The following is a 17,897-nucleotide window of genomic DNA, read 5'->3' as shown; positions in this document are numbered from 1 at the left end:
ACCCCTGATAAATATGATAAAAAATGGCTGTAAAAAATAAATCTGCATTGTTTTGATCTTTCATTCAAAAAATTCACAAAAATCTAACCTTTCATTGAAGTAAAAGAATTGAAAGTGGGGGGTAAATCACATTATAAAATAAATGTTTTTCTCCAAAACACGCTGGCCATAATTGTTGGCATCCTGTTATTAAATACTTTTAGCAATCTCCTTTTGCCAAGATAACTGCTCTGAGTCTTCTCCTATAATGCCTGATGAGTTTGGAGAATAACTGACAAGAGATCAGAGACCATTCCTCCATACAGGATCTCTCCAGATCCTTCAGATTCACAAGTTCATGTTGGTGCTTCTCCTGTTCAGTTCAGCCCACTCCTCTTCTATAGGGTTCAGTTTAGGGGACTGTGGCGGTCATGGCAGAAGCTTCATTTTGTGCTCAGTTACCCATTTTTGTGTTGATTTTGATGTTTGTTTTGGATCGTTGTCCTGAATGAAGATCCAACCACGGCCCATTATAAGATTTCTAGCAGAGGCCGTCAGGTTTTGATTTTTTATCTGTTGGTATTTGCTAGAATCCATAATACCATGTATCTGAACAAGATGTCCAGGACCTCCAGCAAATAAATAGGCCCACAACATATAAGATCCAGCAGTATATTTAACCGTAGGCATGGGGTACTCTTCATCCCTGTTTGCACCAAACACATCTGCTGGGTTTGCTGCCAAAAAGCCCTTTTTTCGTTTCATCTGACCACAGAATCCGGTCCCTTTTGAAGATCCAGTCGTGTCTGACCACTGAATATGCTGGAGTTTGTTTTTGGAGGAGCGAGGAGAATTTTTCTTGAAACCCTCCCAAACAACATGTGGGGATGTAGGGGTTGTTTGATTTTTTTTTTTTAGGCTTTCTGACCCCCAAGACTCAACTAATCCCTGCAATTCTCCATCTGTGATCATTGGAGAGTCTTTGGCCACTCAAATTTTCATCCTCGCCGTGCATTAATACAATATAGACACACGTCCACTTCCTGGCAGATTCGTAACATCTTTAGTTGATTATGACTTCTTAATTATTGCCCTGATGGTCAAAATGGAGATTTTCAATTCTTTAGATATTTTCTTACAGCCACTTTCTATTTTGTGAAGCTCAAGAATCTTTTAATGCACATCAGAATATTCTTTGGTTTTACTCATTGTGATTGATGATTCAGGGAATTTGGCCTTTGTGCTTCCTCATATTTAAACTCCTGTGAAACAAGAAGTCATAGCTGGACAATTTCATGTTCCTAGTCACCCTAGTTTGCTAAAAAATTTAAATATTAATGGGAATATACTTCAGAGATATTTTTCTCATAAAAAATTCTAGGGGTGCCAACAATTATGGCCAGCGTGTTTTGGAGAAAAACATTTATTTTATAATGTGATTTACCCCCCAATTTCAATTCTTTTACTTAAATGAAAGGTTAGATTTTTGCTAATTTTTTGAAGGAAAGATCAAAAGGATAAACAATGCAGATTTATTTTTTACAGCCATTTTTATCATATTTACCAGGGGTGCCATCAATTTTGACCATGACTGTGCACTGTTAGACCTTACCGGGTTTTTTTACAGTAAAATACTGGCAACACTGTTGCCAGTAATTTACTGTTAATTGTACAGTTCTTCACTGCAATCTACAGTTTGTTTCTGTAAAAATGCACTAAATTAAAATTCAAGTTAACTAATTTCACTTGCAGAAAACGACTGCCTTAAATTGACCAACTGTTTTGACCAACTGACCAAATTGACAATGCATTACTAATGTCAGCAAAGTATTACTGTGAACTTATTTCATTTGAAACCACAACAAAACTTTTGTAAATAAAGAGATTTCCACTGGACCAGCAACTACAGTCACTGCCTGTTAAACAAAGCAACATGCAGCATATCATCAATGTTTGTAGATCTTCTCCTGGACTGAAGCACAGGCTCTACTCTTCTGCACAACGCTGACCCAAAAAACAAGATTTTACAGTAAACTACTGGCAACAGTGTTGCCAGTATAAACCTGTTTTATAACTTACAGTTTATTACTGTTAAAATAAATGTTGTGGGTGTGTCTTTTTATCTTACACTGTTAACCCTTTCAACCCCACAGGGAAATCCACACTAAAAAAAGAGTAAAAAGTAACATTGACAGTGTTGCAGTGAGATAATTAAGTGTGATTGATGAGCATTAGTGATGAACACCTGCTGTTTAACAAGCAGAATCACTGAAGGAAAGAGGAACACAATAACATAAAATAGAGAAACACAAGAACTACAACTGACTTCCAGCCATTACACATTATTACACTTATTATTAACCAGTATGGCTTTATTTCTGTCATACATCTACAGAAGTTGTTATTGAGATGTTTAATTGAAAATGTTTGGTTTGAAGTTACCATTATAGAGATCAGTGCTTGCTTTAGTTGGGTTCTGGACCATTGACTTCTTAACATTAGTTTTTCTTTCGCTGCTTGAGCTGTTTTTGTGCAAGTCACACTTGTGCACAAACACAGTTTGTGAATGATTGCGATTATGATGACAAAATCATCATTATATTGCATGTTCATTCTCTAAAGAATTCATTCTCATTCGTTCAGAATTTAAAATTCGTTCATTCCTCAATCAAAAGTGTTACATTACCACCACTGTGAAATATCAGCAATACATTACAATGACTCATTTTTTTTAACACATCATAAAAAAAATAATAAAAAAAAACAGAGCTCCACTGTTATTTAGAAACACAGAGATATCACAATTTAGCACATGAATCTCAACAATGGTGGCAATATATATATATATATTTTTTTTATTCATGCAGCAGTGCATGCTGGGAGTTTTATACTATCCTGGAACCCAGCATGCATTGCGACATGAAACTTTTGATTGTCACCATTGTTGAGATTCATATGCTGATTGTTGATGTCTGTGTGTGTCTGAGTTGAGCAGGAATTCAAAAAGTTTTAATGCGCTATATGATTATGATATTCTTCAGAAGACCTGATAACAGAAATATTGATTTCATGTTGTAGATTCACAGATATATGGTAAATATGAAATACCCATAAATTCAAAGAATATATACAGGAAAGATCAGAGAATCAGACATGTCCAGAATGATTGTGACATCATCTCAAAAGCCAAAAACACCTGATCATCTTCCTCTTGACTTTTTTCTTGCCATAACAAATGTGTTTTATAAACTCACTGCTACAGCAGTCAGTGAGAGATGAATGGTAAGAAGTCAAGGGACAAGAGACCAACTAAAGCAAATACTGATCTCCATTATGGTTACAAAAAACTTTATTATTAACTAAATCTCTGTTCATTCTCAACAAAAACTTTTGTACATGTATGAAAGAAATAATCGTAAACTGGTTTGTAAACTGGTTTCACACTCAGTGGCTGGAAGTCAGTTGTAGTTTTTGTGTTTCTCTGTTTTTCTGTTCTTGTTTCTCAGTCCTTCAGTGATTCTGCTTATCAGGTGTTCATCAGTGTCTCAATTCACTCACTTCTTTTCATTCACTCTGTCAAGTGGACTATATTCGTGAACTAATGTAGGGAATAGTGAATGAGGGTATAGGGTGTGATTGGGAAAACAGCCTCTGAGTGTCGATTTTGAGCACTGTTGATTTACAGTATATTCCTGTAGGCTATTTTTGTTTTCTACGGTATATTACTGTTTTAATGGAAAATGGTATGATACTGTCAGAATTAGGCCTTTTTTTACAGCAAGGGTTAACAGTGTGTATATATATATATATATATAAGTGGGTCAACTATCCCATCTATTACTTTTTTTACTAGAGACATATCAATGTCATCACAATCTATATAAAACTTATTATTTACAATCTCTGTAATTTCCCTGTTTTCTACAGTTCCCAAAAACAATGAATATGGGTTATTTTCCACATGGTTCGTCACAGAGTAATTCGTCCCTGTGAAATGTATGTCTTTGGCCAGATTAGGGCTTAAATTAACAAATCTGTCAACCACTTCGTTCATGTTTGTCCACGTCTTGTTATTACTGATGAAGTTTTCCGGATAATTACATTTATTTAGACCTTTTGTAATAATATTGTTTATTGTATTCCACACTGTTAGCCCTTGCTGTAAAAAAAGGCGTAATTCAGACAGTATCATACCATTTTCCATTAAAACAGTAATATACCGTAGAAAACAAAAATAGCCTACAGGAATATACTGTAAATGAACAGTGCTCAAAATCGACACTCAGAGGCTGTTTTCCCAATCACACCCTATACCCTCATTCACTATTCCCTACATTAGTTCACTAATATAGTCCACTTGACAAAGTGAATGAAAAGAAGTGAGTGAATTGAGAAACTGATGAACACCTGATAAGCAGAATCACTGAAGGAGAGAGACAAACAAGAACAGAAAAAAGAGAAACACAAAAACTACAACTGACTTCCAGCAACACTGAGTGTGAAACCAGTTTACAAACCAGTTTACGATTATTTCTTTCATACATGTACAAAAGTTCTTGTTGAGAATTAACAGAGATTTAGTTAATAATAAAATTTGTTGTCACCATGATGGAGATCAGTATTTGCTTTAGTTGGTCTTGTCTCTTGACTTCTTACTTTTCATCTCTCTCTGACTGCTGTAACAGTGAGTTTATAAAACACATTTGTTATGGCAAGAAAAAGTCAATTGGAAGTTGATCAGGTGTTTTTTTTTTTTTTTGTGATGATGTCACAGTCATCTTGGATTATCTGATTTTCAGATTTTTCCTGTATATATTCATTGAAATTATGGGTATGTCATATTTAGCATAAATCTGTGTATCTACAAAATGAAATCAATATTTCTGTTATCAGGTCTTCTGAAAAATAACAATCATATAGTGCATTCAATTTTATTTTACTCCTGCTTGACTCAGACACACACAGATATCAACAATCAGCATATGAATCTCAACAATGGTGAAAAATTTCATGTCACAATGCATGCTGGGTTCCAGGATAATATAAAACTCCCAGCATGCACTGCTGCATGAATAAAAACATAATAATAATATTGCCACCATTGTTGAGATTAATGTGCTAAATTGTGATATCTCTGTGTTTCTAAAACATAGTGTAGCTTTATTTTTGGTTTATGCATGATGTGTTAAAAAAAATTAGTCATAGTAATTTATTGCTGTAGTTTCACAGTAGAGCTAATGTAACACTTTTGATCGAGGATAAAACTCTGAATGAATAAGAATTAAGTCCTTAGTGAATGAACAGTCAATATGATGAATTTGTCACCATAAGCATTACAACCACAATCATTCATAAACTGTGTGCGCACAAGTGTGACTTGCAAAAACACAGTAGCAAAAGAAAAATGAATGTTTTAGCATCTGCATCCCTACTAAAGCAAGCACTGATCTCTATAATGGTAACTTCAAACAAACATTTTCAATTAAACATCTTAATAACAACTTCTGTAGATGTATGACAGAAATAAAGTCATACTGGTTAATAATAAGTGTAATAATGTGTGATGGCTGGAAGTCAGTTGTAGGTCTTGTGTTTCTCTATTTTCTGTTCTAACAGCAGGTGTTCATCACTAATGCTCAACAATAACTTACATATTCCCTTAATTATCTCACTGCAACACTGTCTCAATGTTACTTTTTACTCTTTGTAGTGTGGATTTTCCTGTGGGGTTGAAAGGGTTAACAGTGTAAGATAAAAAGACACACCCACAAAATGTGTTTTACAGTAATAAACTGTAAGTTATAAAACAGGTTTATACTGGCAACACTGTTGCCAGTAGTTTACTGTAAAATTAATTTTTTGGGTCACCATTGTGCAGAAGAGTAGAGCCTGTGCTTCAGTTCAGGAGAAGATCTACTAACATTGATGATATGCTGCATGTTGCTTTATTTAACAGACAGTGACTGTGTAGTTGCTGGTCCAGTGGAAATCTCTTTATGTTCAATAGTTTTTTAGTGGTCTCAAATGAAAGAAGTTCACAGTAATACTTTGCTCACATTATTAATGCATTATAAATTTTAGTTAATACATTTAAATGACAGTTGGTCAATTTAAGGCAGTTGGTTTCTGCAAGTGTAATTAGTTAACTTGAATTAGAATTTAGTGCATTTTTACAGAAACAAACTAGATTACAGTAAAGAACTGTACAATTAGCAGTATTTTACTGGCAACAGTGTTGCCAGTATTTTACTGTAAAAAAACCCGGTAAGGTCTAACAGTGTACCACAAAAATGACACTAACTCATTTTTGACCAAACATGATGTTACGGCGTTTTGCCTTTGTAGGGCAGTATACGTCACTGCATCAGCAACTACACAGTTACTGTCTGTTAATTAAAGCAACATCCCAGATAGCAACATTGTTTCGGCCCGGATCCGGCCCACATCTGGCACTTGTGGAATGCGGATCTGGCCCACATGCAGCGTGGAATGACGGCCCTTGGGTGGCCCACTCCTGTTTGCCAGATCTGGGCCAAAAGCAGGCCATAGCAATGCCACATGTCAGCCAAGAGCAAATAAATAAACCAGAACTGGACCTTATCTGAGCCACAAAATCTGTGTATATTAAATATGGAGTCATCTCAGCCTTAATAAGCCTGTTAACAAGCAGAATCACTGAAGAAAAGAAGAGAACAGAAAAAGAGACGAGCAGAAACACAAGAACTATAACTGACTTCAGACACAGTCTTAGATGAAATCAACTGAAGCGAAAAGAAGACATTAAATCTGTGAAGATCTCAGCAGAGGAGGATTAAACAACTCCACAAACAGCATTACCAGCTTCACTTATTACTAACCAGACTGACTTTATTTCTGTCAGACGTCTACAGAAGTTTTATTGAGAATTAACAGAGGTTTAACTCTGTGTTTCATTTAAAGTCACCATAAGAGTGACTAGTGTTTCCATTAGTTGGGCTCTTAACTCTAAGTATATCTTAACTCTTGTCTTTTTTGGCAGCTGTGACCGTGTGTTTGTCAAACACATTTACAGCAGCAAAGAAAGCTAAAGTGAAATGAGATCAGGTGATGATGGTTACCTGTTGATGATTGTATAATCATCATGAAATAACCTTTCACTGATGTCTTTGGAATCTAACAATTGTGTTGAATCCATTAATATTTTCACATCACAAATCCTGTGTTTCTGCAGCATGAGATTCAGCAATATTATAACTGTCAGTTTAAAGCTTTTAACAAACATGAGATCAAAAATTTAACTTATGCTGACACACACAGATATCAACAATCAGCATATGAATCTCAACAATGGTGACAATCCCAAATATTTATATAAAAAGAATAATTCACATCACTGAAAAGCTACTAATTCACAACAAAAACAACAGCAAAAAATAAAAGCAAATATTTAGAATCAAACAAAATTATAGGACAATTCAGCTGCATAATTTATTCATGTTGCAATGCATGCTGGGAGTTTTTTACTATGCTGGTACCCAGCATGCATTGCAGCAAAGTACTTTTGATTGTCACCATTGTTGAGATTCATACGCTGATTGTTGATGTCTGTGTGCATCATATTAAACTGACTTTTTCGTGCTCATGTTTGATAAAGTCTTCTAACTTATTGATATTATATTGTTGGATCTCATGCTGCAGAAACACAGGGTTTGTGATGTGACATTATTAATGGATCAACACAATTGTTACATTCCAAAGACATCAGTGAAAAAGGTTATTTCATGATGATTAGAAAACCATCAACAGGTAACCATCATCTGATCTCGTTTCACTTTAGCTTTCTTTGCTGCTGTAAATGTGTTCAACAAACACACTGTCACAGCAGCCAAAAGAGATATAAGTTATATTAAGAGTCAAGAGCCCAACAAATGGAAACACTAATCACTCTTATGGTGACTTTAAATGAAACACATTAGAGTTAAACCCATTAATTCTCAATAAAACTTTTGTAGACGTCTGACAGAAATAAAGTCAGTCTGGTTAGTAATAAGTGAAGCTGGTAATGCTGTTTGTGGAGTTGTTTAATCCTCCTCTGCTGAGATCTTCACAGATTTAATGTCTTCTTTTCTCTTCAGTTGATTTCATCTAAGACTGTGTCTGAAGTCAGCTGTAGTTCTTGTGTTTCTGCTCGTCTCTTTTTCTGTTCTCTTCTTTCCTTCAGTGATTCTGCTTGTTAACAGGCTTATTAAGGCTGAGATGACTCCATATTTAATATACACAGATTTTGTGGCTCAGATAAGGTCCAGTTCTGGTTTATTTCTTTGCTCTTGGCTGACATGTGGCATTGCTATGGCCTGCTTGTGGCCCAGATCTGGCAAACAGGAGTGGGCCACACAAGGGCCGTCATTCCACGCTGCATGTGGGCCAGATCCGCATTCCACAAGTGCCAGATGTGGGCCGGATCCGGGCCGAAACAATGTTGCTATCTGGGATGCAGCATATCATCAGTGTTTCTCTGCTCATCCTGGACTGAACCTCAAGCTCTACTCTTCAACACAATGGTGACACACGAAACACACCATACAGAAACACTTTAAACCCCAACAGAACATTAAACACTAACAGATCTCTCAGGATCTCAGCATCTTCACTTATTACAATCCAGACTTTATTTCTTTCATACTAACATTCTTATTGAGAATTAACAGAGGTTTAGAAGTTGAAGTTTTATTGAAAAGAATAAAGTTTGATGTCACCAATATGGAGATCAGTGTTTGCTTTAGTTGGGCTCTTGAACTTTTAGTGTTTATCTTTAATGTTTCTCTGGCTGCATTAACTGTGTATCTCTGATGCATATTTTTTATTGCAGGCCTCCAAGAGAAACTCAGATCAGATGATGTTGGTCACTTTTTTAGTGATAATTATCATCATGTAGTGTCATGCTTTATTAATACCACCTGAAGTGAAATACTTGATTAAGTTGTTAAATATTAGTTGATCGTTTTGCATGATAAACTTGCTATAGAAGATCTTGCAGTGCTGTGATACTCAGATTTTATGAAGTCATTATACAGAAAATGTTTTGTCAGGATCATATAGACTCACTCAGACATAAAGAATCAGCGTATGAATCACAACAATGGTGACTATGAAAAAAAATCTGAATTACTATAAAGTCACAAAAAGGCTTTGTTGGTTGTCACCATTGTTGAGATTCATATGTTGATTCTTGATGTCTCTATACTACTAAAAAAAATGAACTAGCTCAAAACTTTGTCTGTATAATATATATAGATTTTATTTTTTAATTTCAGAGTGTTATAATACTGATGTCACAATATTTCAAGAATTATGTGAAAAATGATGACATTAATTATAGACTTTGTATAAAACTAAACTCCATCTACATATTATGTAATACAATCTAATATATTCAGAGTTTTGACTGATACATCAGTGAATCAAATTATCATATGATGACTATAACATCATTAATGAATGCCCAAAATCATCTGATATTTTCTCCAGCATTTATTGCTAAAACAAATGTGTATCAAATACACAATTATAGAAGACAGAGAAACATTAAAGTTAAACACTAAAAGTCCAAGAGCCCAACTAAAGCAAACACTGATCTCCATCATGGTGTCATCAAACTTTATTCTTTTCAATAAAGCTTCAACTTCTAAACCTCTGTTAATTCTCAATAAGAATGTTAGTATGAAAGAAATAAAGTCTGGATTGTAATAAGTGAAGATGCTGAGATCCTGAGAGATCTGGTAGTGTTTAATGTTCTGTTGGGGTTTAAAGTGTTTCTGTATGGTGTGTTTCGTGTGTCACCATTGTGTTGAAGAGTAGAGCCTGAGCTTCAGTCCAGGATGAGCAAAGAAACATTGATGATATGCTGCATGTTGCTTTATTTAACAGACAGTAACTGTGCAGTTGCTGATGCAGTGATGTAAAGTCACAACAAATCATGCATATAATTAACTGCGTGTTTTTCAGTAAAAAAAAATCCGAAAATAAATGTGAAATAACTGTTTTTTAACTGTGTTTCTGTTAAAAAAGATTTATGAAGATTTCTGTAAAAATATTTTGCACTTATTTAAATTAGGATATTTTACTTTATTTTTACGTTTTTTGTTTGCCAGCCGCAGCTGACAGTCATTGACCGTTTTTTTACGATTAAATTGTTTACAGTGTAATTGTAACTCAATACATTTCAAGTCACGCTAGTCACTATACATGATCTATGTAGTTTCTATGTAGATCTATGTAGTATGTATTAGAAACGGTCAATAGAAAATGAGCGTTCCTTACTACTCACCCCCTCTCCACGGTCTAACCATTGGAGAGATCACTGTGAGATCAACGTGTTGACTGGGTTCTACCGTGTGACAATCAATATTGTCACAATTGTATTTATCAGTTACTACTTACTGCGAGCCAGAATCATCTCCTCTTCTTCTGTCTTCATGTTTTTACGGATTTTCATCTCGTTGCAGCATTGCAGGAAGGCCTGGAAACACTCTGGCCCGTCTACAATATACGTGGCTCTTCGTTCACAGGTGTAGCCGAGTTTATTATCCCTCATCCCATCAATGCAGCACCTCTTCAGTTCACCAGAGTATTGACCAGCTGAGAAGACAATGAATAATGAGGGGAGTAGGAAAAGTCCCCTTAAACATGGCCAGTGAAGAGAAAAGTTTGGGATATTTAACATAAAAAAAAATCTAAATTAAAAACCCAGAAGATCCTTTCTGATTTGAATGGCAAGAGTAAAATCTAAGTAAATTCCCATTCCTCACCCAGTGTACCAGTGATCTGCAGGAGACTCTCAGCTCTTCGTTTTCTCTTTTCAGGGACGGGACACTCAGGCTCTAGAAGACCATTCATTTGAATGAATTAGCATATTGTGAAAATCACTTATGCCTGGCTCACGCTACAGGAGTTTTAGGCCGATTTATCCTAGAATTTCCCCTTCCGGGAATCAGAGAAAACATCTTGTCAAAGACCTCGATCAGTTCAGATGTTCGGCGCAGATTATCTGGTAATGTGAAGCGCAGAAGTGTATAGTCCAGGGGTCAGAAAGTAGAAGTCCTGCCATATGTTTATTCCACCCACACAGCAAAATCCCCAGTGTTAAATTAACACTCCTCAGTGTACATATGTGTCCACACTACAGAGTGTTAAAATTAACACTGAAGCAGTGTTGAAGTTAATGAGATAATTAAGTGATTAATTAAGTGATGATTGGCCATTAGTGGTGACACCTGATGATAACAAGCAGACTCACTGAAGGAAAGAGAAACAAGAACAGAAAAAAGAGAAACACAAGAACTACTGACTTCGAGCCATTATTGCACTTATTATTTGACCAGTTTGACTTTATTTCTGTGATACATCTACACACAGTCTTATTTAGATTTAACAGACGTTTAGATGGTAATGTTTTATGGAATGTTTGGTAATGCCATAGCAATGCCACATGTCAGCCAAGAGCAAAGAAATAAACCACAACTGGACCTAATCTGAGCCACAACATCTGTGTATGTTAAATATGGAGTCATCTCAGCCTTAATAAGCCTGTTAACAAGCAGAATCACTGAAAGAAAGAAGAGAACAGAAAAAGAGACGAGCAGAAACACAAGAACTACAACTGACTTCAGCCACAGCCTTAGATGAAATCAACTGAAGAGAAAAGAAGACATTAAATCTGTGAAGATCTCAGCAGAGGAGGATTAAACAACTCCACAAACAGCATTACCAGCTTCACTATTACTAACCAGACTGACTTTATTTCTGTCAGACGTCTACAGAAGTTTTATTGAGAATTAATGGGTTTAACTCTAATGTGTTTCATTTGAAGTCACCATAATAGTGAATAGTGTTTCCATTAGTTGGGCTCTGAACTCTTATTATATATTTTTGTTTTCTTTGGTTGTTGTGACAGTGTGTTTGTTAAACACATTTGCAGCAGCAAAGAAAGTTAAAGTGAAATGAGATCAGGTGATGATGGTTACTAGTGGTGAAAATTTTGATTCTTTCCAGAGACTCGTTCATTTTCAGTTTGTTTACCAAAATGATTCGTTCAGATTCGTTCACTGATTCGTTCAGTGACAATTTCTTCCTATTACATAAATACTGCTGCAGGTGGCGAAAAAGAGTGTATTTTATGCTATGTTTTAACGAACGTATTTACTTGTTACAGAAAAACTGATTTGGCTTTGTTCAAATTTGTGCCTTATTTACTAAATTAATAAAATAAGTCTAAATAAGAGGTTCAGATGACCAAACCAAGGTTTTCTTGCATAATTAACATTTTAATTGTTTGGTCAGACATACACATTTATAAATCTGGGATTATATTAAACGTTGAGTTATGTTATACATGTTAAATATGATAAACAATTATATGCACACCTATAACTGCGCTTTGAATGAGATTGAATCACATGCTAAATGACCGATCTACCCAGTACTCTCATTCACGGACGAAATGTACCAGTTTGATCAATTCGTTCACGAACGAGATCTCTCTCTCTCGTTCAGACTCGAAACAGAGCGATCTCGGTCAGTGATGGGCGTATTCGTTCAGTAGATCCAACCAATTACATGCCCCTTCACAGCCCGAACTGAAATGTTATTTGCTGACGTTACGCAAATGAGACCTAACCAATACTGTCATATTTTTTGGTTTGTTTTAGTTTTTAGAGAAGTGCATATGACATGAATAAAACGTAATTAATTCATTTTTGATCATACAAAATGAACACAAGTAGTAAAGTAAATTTTTCAAAGTGCAAAATACCACAAAACTAATTAAAACACACAAACAAAAGAAAAGAAAAGCAGGTAAAGAGAAGTGTAAATTTAAATCAAGTAAACAGTCAAGTACAAAATGACAATGTTAATTTGTCTTTGTAAGCCTATATTTAACCATGCTTGCGTTATTAAATTGTTTTCATTACAATGGTAAAGTGTAAATTTCCTTCTTTGATGCAAATATGCTGACTACACAAACCCAGCTCTATCGGTTCGCCATCATTATCGTTCAAACAATTGGTTCTTTTCGTTCACGAACGACATGTACCAGTTCGTTCACGAGAAGATCTCTCTCTCTCGTTCAGACTCAAAAGCAACTCGGTCACAGTCAGTGAAGGGCGTATTCGTTCACTACATCCAACAAATCACATGCTCCGTCACATCTCATACTCGAAGGCTATTGGCTCGAGGTTTAGTCATTCTTGACAGGTTGAAAACACAGAGCTACCCGGTTCACTGAGCTGCGCATGCGAACGAGAAATATGAGTCAATGGATTATGTGAACGAGAACGATTCGTTCACAAACGTAACATCATTATTGTGAAGTGAACATATTAATGTGATTATTTCATGATGATTATAAACCCATCAACAGGTAACCATCATCATCTGACCTCAGATCACTTTAACTTTCTTTGCTGCTGCAAATGTTTTGGTCAAACACACTATCACAGCAGCCAAAGAAGACAAAATATATAATAAGAGTTAAGAGCCCAACTAATGGAAACACTATTCACTGTAATGGTGACTTTAAATGAAGCACATTATAGTTAAACCTCTGTTAATTCTCAATAAAAACTTTTGTAGACGTCTGACAGAAATAAAGTCAGTCTGGTTGGTAATAAGTGAAGCTGGTAATGCTGTTTGTGGAGTTGTTTAACCCTCCAGTTCTGGTTTATTTCTTTGCTCTTGGCTGACATGTGGCATTGCTATGGCCTGCTCTTGGCCCAGATCTGGCAAACAGGAGTGGCCCACCCAAGTGCCGTAAGTCCACGCTGCATGTGGGCCAGATCATCTTTCCATGTGTGCCAGATGTGGGCCGGATCTGGGCCGACACAATGTTGCTATGTGGGCCCACATCTGGCACTTGTGGAATGCGGATCTGGCCCACATGTAGCGTGGAATGACGGCCCTTGGGTGGGCCACTCCTGTTTGCCAGATCTGGGCCAGAAGCAGGCCATAGCAATGCCACGTGTCAGCCAAGAGCAAAGAAATCAACCAGAACTGGACCTTATCTGAGCCACAAAGTCTGTGTATATTAAATATGGAGTCATCTCAGCCTTAATAAGCCTGTTAACAAGCAGAATCACTGAAGGAAAGAAGAGAACAGAAAAAGAGATGAGCAGAAACACAAGAACTACAACTGACTTCAGCCACAGTCTAAGATGATCAACTGAAGAGAAAAGAAGACATTAAATCTGTGAAGATCTCAGCAGAGGAGGATTAAGCAACTCCACAAACAGCATTACCAGCTTCACTTATTACTAACCAGACTGACTTTATTTCTGCCAGACGTCTACAAAAGTTTTTATTGAGAATTAACAGAGGTTTAACTCTGTGTTTCATTTGAAGTCACCATAATAGTGATTCGTGTTTCCATTAGTTGGGCTCTTAACTCTTAGTATATCTTTAGACTTACTTTGGTCGCTGTGACAGTGTGTTTGTCAAACACATTTACAGCAGCAAAGAAAGCTAAAGTGAAATGAGATCAGGTGATGATGGTTACCTGTTGATGGCTTTATAATCATCATGAAAAAAATTGGTTCACTGATGTCTTTAGAATTTAACAATTATGTTGATCCATTAATATTTTCATATCACAAACCCTGTGTTACTGCAGCATGAGATACAGAAATATTATAACAATCAGTTGGAAGACTTTAAAAAACATGAACACGAAAAAAGTCAGTTTATGATGACACACACAGATATCAACAATCAGCGTATGAATCTCAACAATGGTGACAATCAAAAGTACCTTGATGCAATGCATGCTGGGTACCAGCATAGTACAAAACTCCCAGCATGCATTGCAACATGAATAAATTATGCAGCTGAATTGTCCTATTATTTTGTTTGATTCTAAATATTTGCTTTTATTTTTTGCTGTTTTTTTGTTGTGAATTAGTAGCTTTTCAGTGATGTTCTGAATTAATCTGTTTATCTAAATATTTGTGATTGTCACCATTGTTGAGATTCATACGCTGATTGTTGATATCTGTGTGTGTCAGCATAAGCAAATTTTTTGATCTCATGTTTGTTAAAAGATTTAAACTGACTGTTATAATATTGCTAGATCTCATGCTGCAGTAACACAGGGTTTGTGATGTGAAGATATTAATGGAGCAACACAATTGTTAGATTCCAAAGACATCAGTGAAACAGGTTATTTCATGATGATTATAAAATCATCAACAGGTAACCATCATCACCTGATCTCATTTCACTTTAGCTTTCTTTGCTGCTGCAAATGTGTTCGACACACACACTGTCACAGCGGCCAAAATAAGACAAAAGATTTAATAAGAGTTAAGAGCCCAACTAATGGAAACACGAATCACTGTTATGGTGACTTTAAATGAAACACATTAGAGTTAAACCTCTGTTAATTCTCAATAAAAACTTTTTTAGACGTCTGACAGAAATAAAGTCAGTCTGGTTAGTAATGAGTGAAGCTGGTAATGCTGTTTGTGTAGTTGTTTAATCCTCCTCTACTGAGATCTTCACAGATTTAATGTCTTCTTTTCTCTTCAGTTGATCATCTTAGACTGTGTCTGAAGTCAGTTGTAGTTCTTGTGTTTCTGCTCGTCTCTTTTTCTGTTCTCTTCTTTCCTTCAGTGATTCTGCTTGTTAACAGGCTTATTAAGGCTGAGATGACTCCATATTTAATATACACAGACTTTGTGTCTCAGATAAGGTCCAGTTCTGGTTTATTTCTTTGCTCTTGGCTGACATGTGGCATTGCTATGGCCTGCTTGTGGCCCAGATCTGGCAAACAGGAGTGGGCCACCCAAGTGCCGTCATTCCACGCTACATGTGGGCCAGATCCGCATTCCACAAGTGCCAGATGTGGGCCGGATCTGGGCCGAAACAATGTTGCTATGTGGGGCATGTATGACTAGAGTTGCACCCCTAAAAATAAACCTCAGAAATCTATTTGTCCAGTGAAGACAGCTAATATAACAATATTTTAATTAGCTGAAAGAAATCTAAAAGAAAACAAAAACCTGTTCTGGTGTCGGTTCCTCCTGCTGTGCTGGACTCAAACATCAGACCTGCATCACTGAAAACCCCCATACTGTCCCTTCCACTTCCTGCTGTGCAGCCGGTGTCATGCTTCTCTATGACGTCCCAGATCTAAAGGTGCAAAAAGACACCAGTTACATGCAGTTTAAATCAGAGCTGATTGTGCCATGAAGTCTGAAGAAGGTCCTTCACCTGAGTCTGAGTGAGTCTGTTCTTGTTAAGGACATGCACAGCCTTATCAACCACCACCAGCCCAACTCTAGCTCCAGGATCTCCAGTTATCTGCAGCTTGACCTCATCTCTTGTGCCATAGGTATTCATCTTGTCCTTCACCTGAAGCTTGAGCTGTTAAAACGAGAGACACTGAATCAGATCTAGTTGATGAGCATATCAATCATTTCTTGTGATGGTTGACCCACCGTTCCCATGCACGTGTCCTTCACGTCGACCCAGACTGAATCAGACACCACCTCAGACGAGCCCACATGATAATAAGCCACAAAGCGGAAGGACGGCACCATGTCTTTGGTTACAGGTAGAGACAGAGACACTAGATCTTGTCCTCTCCTCTCGAACCTGTCTGCTTTAACAATCTGACCTTTACTTAAGATCTGAAAATGAGACAGACAAATAAAAAAGACTTCCCCAGTGAAAAAAAGTACCCCTGTGGTTAAAATGTCAATGTCTTTTATGTCTATGTGGTGTTTTTAATATGCATTAAGACAAACCATGTGCAAATTCATAAGTCAACACCATTTCTGAGTATTTTCACCTTAAAACTGCAGTCAAGTCAAGTCATCTTCATTTATATATCGCTTTTAACAATGTAGATTGTTCCAAAGCGGCTTTACAGTGATACAAGGATAGTTTAAAGTAACAGAGATTGTTATGGCTTTATAGCAGTTCTTGAATAAATGTATTTTCCAGCTGAAGACAGTGAACCAAAGAAAGTCGCAGGCTACAAAGTAAATTCCCCAGTGTTAAATTAACACTGCTCAGAACACATATGGTCCCACTCTACATGGTGTTAAAGTAACACTGAAGCAGTTTTAAAGTTAATGAGACAATTAAGTGATCAATTGAGTGATGATTGAGCATTAGTGATGAACACCTGTTGTTGTTAACAAGCAGAATCACTGAAGGAAAGAGAAACAGTAGAACTACAACTGACTTCAGCCACAGCCTTAAATTAAATCAGATGAAGATAAAAAGACATTAAATCTGTGAAGATCTCAGCAGAGGAGGATTAAACAACTCCACAAACAGAATTACCAGCCTCACTTATTACTAACCAGACTGACTTTATTTCTGTCATATGTCTATTAGGGCTGGGCGATATATCGCATGACATTGATATGCGCCTCTCGTCAGTAAAGCCGGTTCCTTGATTAGTAGTAAATCGCCATCACCTGCTTTCAGATGGAGCGGCATTTACTACACAGCAAAAACTCCAGTGTTAAATGAACTCTCCTGGGAGTGTATATGAGTCCACTCAAGATTGTTGAAGTTAATGAGATAATTAAGTGATTAATTGAGTGATGATTGAGCATTATTGAAGACACCTGATGATAACAAGCAGAATCACTGAAGGAGAAAATCACAAATTGTAAGTCACCGTTATGGTGATCAGTGTTTGCTTTAGTTGGACTCTTGACCCTTACTGTATATTATTAACTTTAGACTTTGTTTGTCTGCTGTTATTGATTTATAACAGTCAAATGAACAAAGAAAACGTGTAACCTGATGGTGTTGGTTATGTTATGACATAATCATGCTGTGATCTGAAAAATGAAACTTATTGAGATAGTTTTGGTGTAACTTGTTAGCAGCAGCTTTGTGATTCTACAGCATTTGATTATCAGCATTTT

General features: G+C 36.4%; 2 protein-coding genes across 9 annotated transcripts in view; both read right to left on the bottom strand.

The window, feature by feature from the left end:
- LOC309493628 (complement C3-like) overlaps positions 1–17,897 on the bottom strand; it is a 528,795-nt gene that overhangs the window by 225,463 nt on the left and 285,435 nt on the right. For all 8 annotated transcript variants that reach the window (XR_014204025.1, XM_082162768.1, XM_082162766.1 and 5 more), the window contains 2 exons: positions 10,767–10,838; positions 10,399–10,596 (listed from right to left, as the gene is read on the bottom strand). Coding sequence is in view for 7 of the 8 variants with exons in the window: in XM_082162768.1 (XP_082018894.1) it covers positions 10,399–10,596; positions 10,767–10,838 (270 nt within the window). In the remaining variant the exon portion in view is untranslated. The remainder of the gene's footprint in view (positions 1–10,398; positions 10,597–10,766; positions 10,839–17,897) is intronic.
- The window catches only part of LOC309494715 (complement C3-like), a gene marked incomplete at its 3' end in the record, with an annotated part of 130,628 nt that continues 127,813 nt past the window's right edge, over positions 15,083–17,897 (bottom strand). Inside the window, exons 13-16 of the mRNA XM_082164126.1 lie at positions 16,449–16,640; positions 16,222–16,374; positions 16,011–16,140; positions 15,083–15,087 (exon numbers count right to left, since the gene is read on the bottom strand). Of these exons, the coding sequence (XP_082020252.1) occupies positions 15,083–15,087; positions 16,011–16,140; positions 16,222–16,374; positions 16,449–16,640 (480 nt within the window). The remainder of the gene's footprint in view (positions 15,088–16,010; positions 16,141–16,221; positions 16,375–16,448; positions 16,641–17,897) is intronic.

This window comes from Leuciscus leuciscus (assembly GCF_965113295.1).
Source record: "Leuciscus leuciscus genome assembly, chromosome: 3".
Lineage (NCBI taxonomy): Eukaryota > Metazoa > Chordata > Actinopteri > Cypriniformes > Leuciscidae > Leuciscus > Leuciscus leuciscus.
This window is presented reverse-complemented; position numbering and strand designations above follow the sequence as displayed.